At 41.2% G+C, this 13,021-nt stretch overlaps 1 protein-coding gene across 2 annotated transcripts; it reads left to right on the top strand.

The window, feature by feature from the left end:
• The first annotated feature begins 3,402 nt into the window (after positions 1-3,402).
• Positions 3,403-12,273, top strand: LOC146508309 (neuronal acetylcholine receptor subunit alpha-7-like). 2 transcript variants are annotated; one of them, XM_085177537.1, is made up of 10 exons: positions 3,403-3,855; positions 4,840-4,979; positions 5,518-5,562; positions 6,557-6,666; positions 6,747-6,826; positions 7,060-7,227; positions 9,162-9,356; positions 9,848-9,934; positions 10,052-10,161; positions 10,282-12,273. In XM_085177537.1, the coding sequence occupies exons 1-10, from the start codon at positions 3,804-3,806 to the stop codon at positions 11,146-11,148; spliced, it is 1,854 nt and encodes a 617-aa protein (XP_085033663.1). In that variant the 5' UTR covers positions 3,403-3,803; the 3' UTR covers positions 11,149-12,273. The 2 variants fall into 2 exon arrangements, with proteins under 2 accessions (XP_085033663.1, XP_085033662.1); XM_085177536.1 differs by having other exon boundaries at positions 3,403-4,979.
• The last annotated feature ends 748 nt before the right edge of the window (positions 12,274-13,021 follow it).

The raw sequence follows: 13,021 nt of genomic DNA, 5'->3' as shown, positions 1-13,021 counted from the left end.
TGAAAATCTGTGGAACCAAGACAGAATACATGCATGTGAATGAGAGGGAGTGCAAGGAGGTGGATGAGTTAAATATGTAGCACTGCCAAAGCTACAGGCTGTGCACAAAAGAAGCGAAGGAGAGGCAGGAGTGGATGGAGACAACTGTGTGGGATCATTTGTGAATGATGGATAGCAGCATGACTGAAAGGGAAGGTTTACAAGATAGTAGTGAGACCTGCTATGATGTATGGTTTGGACACAGTAGTACTAACAAAACGACAGGAGGAAGACTTGAAGATGCTCAGTTTTCACTGGGAGTGACCAGGATTGTATAGGCCTGTCCTACGAAGCAGGTTTCCATCTTATCCAGGTAACTGTAGGGTTAAGCCTGTTTTTTCTTTATTAGAAAGGATTGTTATATCACCATGGTAACTTACTGCAAAATTCCAGACTACAGATCAGCAAGTATGAAATCACCATCTACTGACCAATCAATTTTCTGGAAAACATTGTCAGCACTCCTGGAAGATCCAGACAGAAAGAAGATCTAAAGTTTTTAATAGCATCACATACTTTGTGTTTCCCTGTTGATGATATATTTGTAGACACAACTTTATTCCTTTTTTTTAATGGCTGCAGTTTTTTAATTTTATTGTTTTGTAAGCTTGAGTATGTGATTTGAAAACAGAGCAACTACGTGCTATATCGAATTTGCATGTAGATATTTGGATTCTGTTTTTACATTTATCCTTTACTTTCAAAGCATTATTTAACTGAGGCTGCAGCTGAAAGAATAAAAACTAAGACTCTATTTTATATATTAATGAATCAAAAATGTGGCTGTAACCCATGAGATTCTCCCTTCTTTTAATAACAGAGACGTGATATTGATAAATCTGTTCTTTCCTTGCTTGAAATAGGCTCAATATTTTAATTTATTTGCTCATTTCCAGTCTTACTTTGTCTGCAGCAGCTGCTTAATCTCGCCATATTTTCCCATAGGATAGTTTCAGCTTCCTTTTCAAAATCAGCCACCCTGCTGCCACTGGATGTATACATAATCTGGTGAGATGCTGCCAACACCATTCCTTTCCTGAGAACTTAAAAAAGGAAAACCTGGGTTAACTCAACAACTTGATAGCCAGCTTTGTGTTAGACTAAGTGAAACCAGAAAACAGAAAGATATTTGGGGTATTTTTAGCTGGCTCTTTGGACAGGGCTCAGATCTCTTCAGGCAGGCTATTACAAAGCTGAGGGCCCCTGATGGAAAAGCTGTGAGCAGACATAGAGCTACAGTCAGGAGCCAGACTCAGACAAGCTTTAAAAAGTGATGAGTAAAATCTTAAAATCTATTGTAAAATGTTCAGGAAGCCAGTGGAGACAAGCCAAGAGAGGGGTGATGTGATTCTGTCTGCTAAAACCAGTAAGAAGCTGAGCTGCTGAATTCACAACCAGTTCGAAGTGAGACGGTAGTTTTCCATTAGAGAGCAGCGAGGATGGAGTTACAATAGTCCAGTCGTTTTAATGTGAGGGGTAAAGCTAAGGGCCGGATAGAAATTGATACCTGAATACCAATGGGGTTTTTGGCAACAGGCTCAGTGACGTTTAGTGAATAATAGGAATTCTGATTTTGTGGTACTGAGTCACTGAACATTTTTCAATGTTTAACATTACTGAGACTATCCCAAGGTATTTATCATGAGGCATATATCTGTGTGCCACAGGTATCTTGGTGAGTTTTCAAAATATTATCAAGTAGAAGCAAAATCAGACTGAATTTCAAACCTTGCCACATACCACAGATAACGCGATCTGTAAATAAAGAGAAATCACCTGGTGATAGGTGACGGTTCTCCATCTGTCACACTGCTGTTCTGACAAAGCAACAAAATATTTTGACCACCTGTCATGGTCCGGGTGTGTGCCAGTGTGTCTCCCTCCGAGCCGGCATCTCCACCCCTGGGAGGGGCCTCAGTGTTCTGCTGATTGCTCACACCTGTGGGTAATTTAGCCGGGGACTCATAAGGCCAGCGCACTCAACCACTATCTTTTCGCCAGATTCTCAGCTAACCCTAGTTAGTGCAGGCCACCACCGTGATTTCGCACTCGCTTTGTGGATTACCTTGTCTCATCGTGTGTTTCTCTCATAGCCACACCAAGCTGCCAAACACTAATCTCTGCCGAAGAGCTCCAACCCGGACGCTGGACCACCTGACAGTCCCACGGGCTGTTCACCCGAACCACCTGCCTGCCTCCACGCCAGGAATTTCGGACCACACACCCGGACCACTCACCCCTCCACGTTACCACCGACCACCCGCAGCAAGTACGCAGTACGAAGGAAGATTCAGAACGAACAGCTTATCCATATTTCTCCTGAACCATACCTGAATGTCTATACTCTATTTACAGTGACTCTGACCCTTTCCCTGGACCCAGTGTGACTCTCCCTCCAGCCCAATCCCCGGAACTGCTGTTGACCGGATTGCTTACTTAGCCCAGGCTGCTTAAGACCCCTTTGATTCAGTTGTGGCACTTGTTAACCTCACTTTCCAGTTTATGAACACTTACTGAGTGAATAAACGTCGTCTCTAAAACTTACGTGCTGTTCGGCGTCCAGCATTTGAGTCCTTTCACTTTTGAGGCGGCCTCGGCCGTGACACCACCTTTGTTTAACAAGGTGGATTTCTTTTTTTTTTTCTTTTTTTTTTTTTTTTGGCCATTTTGGTGGAAGTGATTTATTAATTGACACACAAGGTTTAGACTTTTTTGCAGCCTAACAACAGTACGTGGCTGCATTTATAAACAGTATTTCTATGTATTTCCCCCTTTGTTCTCACTGTTACTGTAGCAGTGTCTTTTACAGCTAATATTGATCTCTGCCTTATAATTGTTTATTTGCTTTCAAAAATTATTTTAAATTGTTTACAATGGCCTTAACAAGCCGTAAAGAAATCTGGGAGATGCTTTTTAACAGCATTTGCACTTGATAAGAATAAACAATCTATCGAAATTTGCTCAGTGTGTTAATGTGCATATTGCATTTTACTGACATAGCCATTGGGTGTCACCACTACTCTGTGAATATGCTAGTGTGAGATCAGACTAGTTCAAAAGCAAGACAGATTTTAAATATTTCTTCCTAGTATAAATTAGAAAGTGAAAAAACCCCCAAAACACATACATAAAATCTATGGGAAAAAAAAAAAAAAAAAAAAAAAAAAATATATATATATATATATATATATATATATATCCTGTGATTTTAACTGATTTAATAACTGTTAAAGACAGCTGGACAATAGCTACTAAAAATCCCATCACCCAGACAGCTCTGTGTATTATATCTCCTCCAAAAATAAAGCTGCTCTTTATGTCCACCAATCCAGAAAAACTGAATGAATCCATCATAAAATGATGGAGGATGACTGACATGTAGTCACAGATAACCGCATATCATAAAGTCTGCAGGGTATATTGAGAGGGGAGGCGTGGATGATGAGTTTTAGCACAGGTCAGGGCATCCCCATGTCTCCAAACCTGACCGACTCCAACAAACAGCTTCTCCGTCTTTAGAGGAGCAGTCATTTCACTGCATTTCTCACCCACTCTCTCAGTCTCTCTCTTCCTCACCCTTTCTCCTCCTTTCCCTGCTCTGCCGCTGCTGGTGTTGAGCTCTCTCCACTTGTTTTCTACAGCCTCTCGTTCTCTTCACATCCCCATTTTCCCTCACTTTACTTGTTTAATCTTCCTTCATCTTCACCTTCTCCCTCTATTTCTCCTTTTACCACTCTTTCTCTGCCGATACAGAGGAATGCAGAATGAAGCAAACTGTGGCTCTGTGGCTGTTGATACTTGCGACTCTGCTCCGGGGTGAGTGACTTTCACTGCGCTTTGAGCGAGACTGTGCTCGAACAAGTGTGTGTTTCCTGTTCTGTATGTGCTGTTGCATGTAAAGGTAGCGGATCATAGTAACTGGGGACAAAGCAGCTGATTTAGACAAAGAGAGTGGCCACTTGTGCACAGCCGTACAGAAAAATGGATTTATTTTTATGATGAGCCTGCAACACCACGATGTAATCATCTCCACTGCAGATCCCATAGGTTTGGCTGAGGTTTAGATTTTTTAGATGCTAAGATAGATAGATAGATAGATAGATAGATCGTATGTTTTAGTTAGTGTAAATTTGAGTGCATTAATCTCACACCAATTACTATAGCACTTTTCATGTGCTTTTCTATTTTAAGCATATAGTAACTGTTTATAAGTTAGTGTGCCTCCTGTATCCACCAGTGATCCAAATCAGGAGTGATTTGAAGCCCTCTCGGAGTTATAGGGTGAGCAGACAAAGTTGCTGTGTGTGTCTGTCCAGGGTGTCTCAGTGTTTAATGGCCTCAGTATTTTCCGCATGGAATAAAGCTGACATTTTTACAGCAGTAGAAAACTCTGACAGTATGCTGGCGATCAATCAGCGATGTAAGTGATTAGAAAGAGTCGGCTTCTTTCTCTGTGCTCTCCCACCCGTTTCTCTTTGTTGCCTATGTTATCGTCTTACATCCTCTCTCGTATAGCTTTGCGCTCCATTTCACCTCAATTTGAGCTTGTCATCTGCCCCTCTGTTAGTGTGCCTCTTCTTCGCTTCTAGCCACCTATATAATTTCTACAGCACTCTACTCTAAACTCTATCATTGTAATCGCACCGTTTTTCTAAAGTACTAGCTCCCTGCCTTCTTTGACACAGCTTTCTTTTTGTGTCTGACTTTTACCTTGTGCTCTTATGTCTTTATTTATCTCTCTTGCAATTTTCTTTCCGCCCTTCTCCCCTCCCTTACACTCCCTTCCCCTCCCATGTTCAGTATCAATGCAGGGTCCTTACCAACGCTTTCTGCTCAAAGAGCTGCTGCGGGACTACAACCCCATGGAGAGACCGGTGGCCAACGACTCTCACAGTCTCACTGTTCAGTTCTCTTTTACACTAATGCAGGTCATGGATGTGGTACGTTTGGCATGAAACATGCATGCACTACAATCAGACAAAAAATAAAGTCACATTTTCCTCATTTTCCATAATGCATTTTTTTCCCTTTTATAATCAAAAGTTTCATTCCTTTTGAGATAGGGGCACGAATCCTCAGTCTTTCATTTATGTAAATTTAATTTCAGACACTTATTCTGTTTCCCCTGACAGCATGTTCTTGATTAACTTCAGTGCAGGGACAGTCACAAAAAGAGAAAAGTTACTAATGACTTGCATAATATAAAAAACTCTACTTTGGTAGATATCCACATGATTTTCTATTCCGTATGAAAGATTTTAAAAGGACATTTTTACCCGTAAAGAGGATTGTGGACATTTTGTATCACATACATTAGAAAAGCATAAGAAAGCACGGACGTGGGACACAATTACAAAAGCCAGTAATCATTTAAATATAAAGTCAGTGTACGTTGTTTTAAGACCATTTTGAAACATGTGAGCTCATTCTTTCAAACACGAAATCATTTATTCTCTCATTTTCTTTCTGCCATGCAAGGATGAAAAGAACCAGCTGCTCACCACAAACGCCTGGCTGCAGATGGTGAGTATAATGGATAACATTAATGTAATATTGATCTGTGTCTACCCAAGGCCATTGCAGATGCACAGTATCAACCTAGATGAAAGTTGGGTTTTAGTTTATATGCTGCTCAGCAGGGAACAGCTTCTTCCTTCAACCCCAAACATGACCTTATTATGAGTATCTTGAGAATTGGCTGAATCTGGGCCAAACGACTAAGCTGTTTGTCTCATGTCAGCGTTATTTTTTATAACCCATATCAAAGTTTTGCCTCAGACAACTTTACCATCTTCTGCTGAGATAAGGAATTCCCTCTTCACCAGGGAGAAACTTTTCAGAACTGTAACTGTAAAAGAGGAGAGACATACCATAAAGTAGGGGTGCTAAACATAAGGCCAGTGGGCCAGAATTGGCCAGACATGATTCCAGTCCCACAGGGTGGCTTTAGAAAATGTTAAAGAAGGTGTGAGTTCAGGATTTTTAAGAAAGGCAATTTATACTACACCAAAATAATAAAGTACCGCATAAAGTTCTTCTTCTTTTTAAAATATCTGCTATAAAACAAAATTTCATTTTTTAAACTGGGTCCGCTGTGAAATAAATAAATAAATGAGTTATGGGAACATTTTCATTACACATTTTCTCACAAGCCCCCAAAATCTTGCTGGCAGTTTCCTTTCATTTACTACAGCAGCATTTTTATCATGCAGAAAAAACTGAGATGCACTGTGGAAATCACACTTCTTTTTCCTATATTAAGATATCTCAAGGACTTGTTGCACTGACAAAAAGGGGAGTTTCACTCACCTGGGCCACTTAAGATCAATTTGGGCTGTATGTGGCCTATGACCTAAAACGAGTTTGACATTACTGCTGTGAAGGATAAGCTGCTTGTATATCTATTACGATATAGAAATCATAATGGGTGTGTCTTCCTTCAGTTTTTATATGTATGTGTGGAGAGTATTCTTTAAATATCATTTTCCATTCATGCAGTTGTAATTGTGTCTCCCAGCAGTGGTACGACCACTACCTTCAGTGGAACCAGTCAGAATATCCTGGAGTTAAGAACCTTCGTTTTACCCCCGACCAGGTCTGGACACCTGACATATTGCTGTATAACAGGTATGTGACGTACAAATACAGGTGTGTGCAACCAGTGCTGCTGGTAATTGCTGACTGGTCACTGTGCTATTGTCCTTCAGCGCTCATGATAAGTTTGATGCGACTTTTAAGAGCTATGTGCTGGTCAACTCCAGTGGTTTCTGTGAGTATTTACCTCCAGGTACGTTTTAGCAGAGGTTTATATTTTCCTTCAAACCATTTAGACCTTTACGGTCTTTAATCATTCTGCATAATTGCACTAATATTAATGCTGTAGCGTTTCAATTCAAAAAAACGTTTACTGCAATTAAATAACTTCGTCTTCCTTTAATTCCACATGGCTGCACCACTGAGCAACATTAATTTTATTATCCAGTGTTTACTTGCTTTTTCTTGTTATTTCTGCATTTCAAGGAATTTTTATCAGCACGTGTAATGTCGATGTGAGATGGTTTCCATTTGACATCCAGCGCTGTGAGCTGAAGTTTGGCTCATGGACATTTGATGGTTGGCTGCTGGACATCCAGATGAAGGAGGCAGATGTATCAGGATACATGCCCAATGGCGAGTGGGACCTACTGGGTAGGATCAGCTGTCAAAAGCATGGATGATAGACTGTGTTGCTTAGTAACTGTGCTTGCATTAACACCATGCAGTATTGCAATTGTAAAGACTCACTTAATGAATACATATTATATATGAGTGCATGTCTGATTTGTTGCCATAGAACCTGAAGAACATGAATGCTTTTTGCTATGATGTTTTATATTTCCATACATGTTTACATCCTGATACAATATCCCATGCAACACGGAATCATAATTTTTATAGCATCAGTCCTTGGTTTCTACAGTCTCTTAAGGGCTCTGCTTTTATCATGCTGGTCCTGTGCCAGATTCTTCTTACATTTCTGATTTACAGTATTGTGCAAAAGTCTTGTATTACTCTTTCTTTTTTAAATACTTTGATAGGATAATATTAATTATATGTGCAGTAATTTACTAAAACCTGTGTAAAAAAAAAAAAACCCACCCAGAATATAGTATATATGGTAAAAACCACAGCTTGTGCAATTCTAATGAGCTTCAAAGTCAACCCTTATTCATCAGCATGGCCTGAACTGAAATTCTTTAAGTGTCTCCAGGAGTAATTCTCAAAGCTTCTTGAAGGACATTCAAAGCTCTTCTTTGGATGATGACTGCCTTTTATGATCACACACTGCTTCAATAATGTTGAGGTCCAATCTCTGGGGAGGCCAATCCATGACTGATAGTGTTCCCATGTGTGTTTTTCTATCCAGGTATCCTTTTACTGCATTGACAGTGTGTTTTGGATCATTTTGATGCTGAAAACTGAGGTTGCTGCCTATCAGATGCTTTCTAGATGGGTTGCATTATGGATCAAATTCTGATAGTACTTTTCTGCATTCATATTTCCATCAGTTTTAACACCACCACTAGCTGAAATGCAGCCACAAACCATGACAGCAGGCTGTGTTTAAAGGATGGCTGTCGAAACTTACTGTTGTACCTCTCTCCTGACCTTGACAATGATTTGAACTTCAAATTTGAAGTCTTCCTTCCATCCTGTTGCCACTGATTTTCAGTCCAGTTCTTGTGTAGTTTGGCATACCTCAGCCTTTTTCTCCTTGTCTCCCTTCCTTAAGAATGGATTCTTGACAGCCTCGCTTCCACTGAGGCTTTCTGATGACAGTAGATGCATCAATGGAATGACCAGATACATCTCAGGCACTGTGTCAGGTCTTTGCTGCATTTTTTTTTTACTGTTTTTAAGGACATGACTTTCAGATACCGTTCATCTCTGGTAGATTGTTTTTTAGACCTCTCATTTCTTTTTTGTCCTCCACTTGTCCAGTTTCCTCAAATTTATTAAGGACACATTGCCCACCTTGCCCAGATATGCCAAGTTTTCAGCTAATAGTACTTTGGGAATCACCTTGTGGGTGTAAAAACACTATTTTATGCCTGTCAAACTGTTATCTTTGGCATGTTTCCTAGATTGAAATAAAGAAATTTGAACAAATTCAATGTTTTTTGCAATTGGCCGCTAGTGTCTAATAAAGTAATACAATTTAAAATAGTTCTTAGCTAACTTGTCTGCTGTTAAGTGTAGACACAACACTGGTTCATCCCTTGAGATAGGCACATTTGTTTACACTTGAATGATTCCCAGGTCTGTGTTAAGTGGCTTAACAAACAAAAAAATGTGAAAGACCTTCAGAGAGAGGAGAGAACTATTGCTCATGTCGATTTTTAAAAAAGAATTTAAGAAAGTCTGTCTTCTCGGAAGCAAAATATAAAGAAATGACTCGAGACTGTTGCACAGTATTGGATATACATGCAGCTTTCCCCACACACAATCACAAATATTCAGTGGATGCACCAAAATACATTTCATTAGTTATATTGATTTTCTGATATTCTTTATTTTTTGCTTCCCTGCTTTCTCATCGCTTACGCAGTTACTATATCTCTATGCTTCCTAATTTTTCTCAGAGGTCCCAGGAGGTCGTAATGAGGTTTTCTATGAATGCTGTGTAGAGCCTTACCCCGACGTTACTTTTGTGGTGACGTTACGTAGAAGGACCCTGTTCTACGCTCTCAACCTCCTCATCCCCTGTGTGCTCCTCTCCTCCATGACCCTGCTGGTCTTCCTGCTGCCTGCCAACTCTGGGGAGAAAATCAGTCTGGGTGAGGAATAATAAGTGACCAGGGGAGCAGGGACAAGGCACAGTCTGACAATAAGCAAGGGAGATAATGAAAAACAAGAGGTGCATCTGCTTGTAAGATAAAATATGTTCTCTAGCTGCATATTATTGCTCACTCCTCTTGAGAAGGCAATGGCTTATTTCACTCCAGTGTTTTTCCAGCAGTCTTTCTCTGTTAACAATATTGGAAAACCTTCAGTCAGAGCCTTTGTACAGTGTCAGGAGGGATGTCGTGGTGGGGAGGAAAGACAAAGGCAGAAAAGATGAGAGGGAAGATGAAAAACAGTAAAATCGAATAAGTTTTCCTGGGAGTGTCAGTAATCCAGATGATTATGGCGAGAAGTCAAGTACAGCATACCAAATATACACTTCTACTAAGTTTATTCATGTATTTTCTTCTCTTAAGGGCTTTTTCTTTTTTCTTTTCTTTTTTTTGCAACCCACGACTCCCCGGTGTCTTGTGTTGGCCTCCAGGCATCACAGTTCTGCTTTCTCTGACTGTCTTCATGCTGATGGTTGCAGAGATTATGCCCGCCACTTCAGATTCTGTACCACTGATAGGTCAGGGGGTTTTTTTCCGACTGCATGTGAATTTGCATGTCAGTGTTGGAGATTTTGCGGGGTGATAATCCCGTTTATAGCCAACAGATTAGAAGCAAAGTCTCACGTGTGTTTCAGGTCAGTATTTCGCCAGCACCATGGTGATAGTTGGGATGTCAGTAGTAGCCACAGTCATCGTCCTCCAGTTCCATCACCATAACCCCGACAGTGGACACATGCCACGCTGGGTAAGTTGTGACAGTGAGTGAGATATTATACAGAATACAATACATATTTATCTGAAGTGTGTTTATGTGTGTGACTCCCTGTTCTTTCATTCGATTTGTATCTGTGTCCGTATCTTTCAGGTGAATTTAGTTCTGCTGCAGTGGGTTCCCTGGTTTCTGCGAATGAAGCGTCCAGGTGAGGGAGTGGAGCCTACTCTTTCCAACAGTCAGGCAGACTCCCAAAGCAAGACCCTGTCCTCTCCAACCACCACCACCACCACCATCCCCACACCAGCGCCCTCCGTCCTCCCACAGGGCCTGAACTCCTTGCAGGCCAGCCTGGCACAGCTCAACCTCCCTTTGCCACACTCACTGCCTCACCGTCCAAACTCTCAGGCTATCATCCTCCCTAATCCCATTCACAGAGATCCCAGTCCCAACCCACAACCCCAGCCTAATGGGCATCTGCCTTACATGGGATTCCAGACCTTCCACACCACAGCAGAGCTGGAACCGATCCAGAGAAACAGAACCACCAGTCATGGTAGGGGTAACAGTGAACTAGGAGAAGGAGAGGGAGCAGGAGCAGGAGGGGGACCAGTCAGCGATATACCACTTCATCACCAACACCAATCTTCTAAGTTTGTGAGCCCCACACAGGAACTTCCAGTGTGCCTGGACCCTGACCAATCAACCACAGCTTCTGGAGTCTGCGGCTTAGAGGCTGGGACTGGGAGATCAGCTGTGCTGCATGCCCACAGTGGGATGATTCGATCTGTGGCAGTGGACAACCAGCTGCAGGCTCTTCTGGCAGAGGTGCAGTTCTTAGTTGAACGTGTTCGTGAGCAGGACCGTCAGTTGAGCTTGGCAGAGCAGTGGCAGTTTGCCGCGGCGGTCATCGACCGGTTGTGCCTGGTTGGATTCAGTGTTTTCAACATTATCTGTACCATCGCTATCCTTATGGCTGCACCCAACTTTGGAATAGCACTCTCGAAAGACTTCCTCTAAGAGGCAAAAAAGACATTTGATAGACCAAGGAGGTGTTAAGAGATGACACAGATACGGATGTGCTGGAAGCACAATTGCTCTCTAAGACAGTCGGAAGTAAACAGCGAGTATTTCATGGACCGTGACGCGTCAGTTTTGTCCTTTATCCTGTATACTGTAGACCTCATCATGCCTCCAACACTGTTACAGTGCTTTGTTTCATTATTTAATGATGGTTTGTAGACTAACTAACATATATTTAGTCTAGAAATAAATGCTTTTTGTGAAATAGACGCCTTAAAGATAGTTATCCCACAGCCTGACTTTATTAAATTTGTAAAATAGGATTACAGCTGCCCAGTCAAGAGAAACTAGACAAAGAGGTTTTAAAGCAGAACTTATGTAAGAGTTTAAAAGTTCAGGGTTACTCAAGCCTAGCTTTGTGTAATGAGTATCAGTGAAAACTGTTATTTCTTAAATCTGCAGTGCCCATATTTTGTTAACAGTATCACGGTGATGTTTGGGTTTCAATTGAATTCATTTTCTTTCAAGGTTTTCTTTTAGAAGGATGTCTATGCCTGCAAAAAATGTGATGAATCCGAGGCGCTACAGATGAACTTCTGCATCTTCTTTAGCAACTGTGTTTGCTTGAGATGGTAGTGAAGTGCCATATCTCGCATACTTAAAGGGAATATTTTCTGTCTATTGCATTTTAGTTTCTGTAAACTTACACACTGCATCGATGTGATGTTTCAAACATGCCCTATGTTTATCGTTAAGGAGGATGCTTTTTGATTATCTATAAGAGCTTACTGCACTGAAAAGAAATGTTTCAAAACTCCTTATTTTGTTCATGATTTGTAATATTATAGTTTATCTGCTCTTGTGTCAGTAAAATTCAGACTGCAAAGGAATAATTGATGATCAGTCATGTAAATTTCCCAAGGCTTTTATTTAATTACATGCACATACTCTCGCTCATCTATTGCCACGCTCGCGCTGTTGTGTATGCAGAAAAATGCAGTCCCTGTGATTGTGATTTTTAATGTAATGTATGATGTTGGACACTTTATTACCAGGGCTGTGACAGACTGAGCTGTAAATAATGGCAGTAGAAATAAACAATCATGTCTTTTGTATTCTCTACACATGCATCAAATTTTCAGTCTTTTCGCTCGTTCGTCTCCTCCCAGTCCAAGTTTTCAAAGCGACATAGGAACAGAGGACAGGGGGAGTGAAGGAGAAGGGGAACAGCCAAAGAGGAAAAGGGAAGATAGAGGTAATGAAGCACAGCAATAGAGAGGGCAAAAGGAAAAAAGAGAGGGCGTCGCAGGAAGGGAGGGCTTTGCAGAGAGATATCGACAGAAAGGATGCAGAATGAAAGAGACGACGAATAGAACAAGGTGGTCTCATGACTTGGTTGAGAGAAACAGAGGAGGGAGCAAAAAAAATGTGCTGAGAAAGCGGCAAGAGACCAATAAAGTTTTTTAACTGATTGCTCGTTAATGAGACAGGGGAGGGAAGAACGTGAAGAACAAACGTTCCCTCCTCCTCCCTCTCCTCTATACTGCTGCTGAACTGTACTGTGTCTAGCATTTATGGGTGACTTGATGTTTATTCAGAACTGGAAGAGGATGTCCTCACTGGGATTTATGTGATGATCTTGGCAAAAATTCTCGTTTAAAATGATTGACTGGGAAATAATGCAAGCACATTATGAGGATTGAATTTGGCAAATTGGTGTCTTGGCACAGCCGGACTCGCACCTTTACCCCGAGGCTATTAATTTGACTTGTCCTCTATGTGCTGTAGGCTAGTTCACTATTGGAGAAATCTCTGTGTATTTCAACGGCCTACTAAACTCCTTTTGTCTGTAAAACTGGGCTGCTGAGAG

This window comes from Neolamprologus multifasciatus, chromosome 11 (genome assembly GCF_963576455.1).
Source record: "Neolamprologus multifasciatus chromosome 11, fNeoMul1.2, whole genome shotgun sequence".
Taxonomy (NCBI): Eukaryota; Metazoa; Chordata; class Actinopteri; order Cichliformes; family Cichlidae; genus Neolamprologus; species Neolamprologus multifasciatus.
Note: the sequence above shows the minus strand (reverse complement) of the source record. Positions and strands in the feature narration are given on the sequence as shown.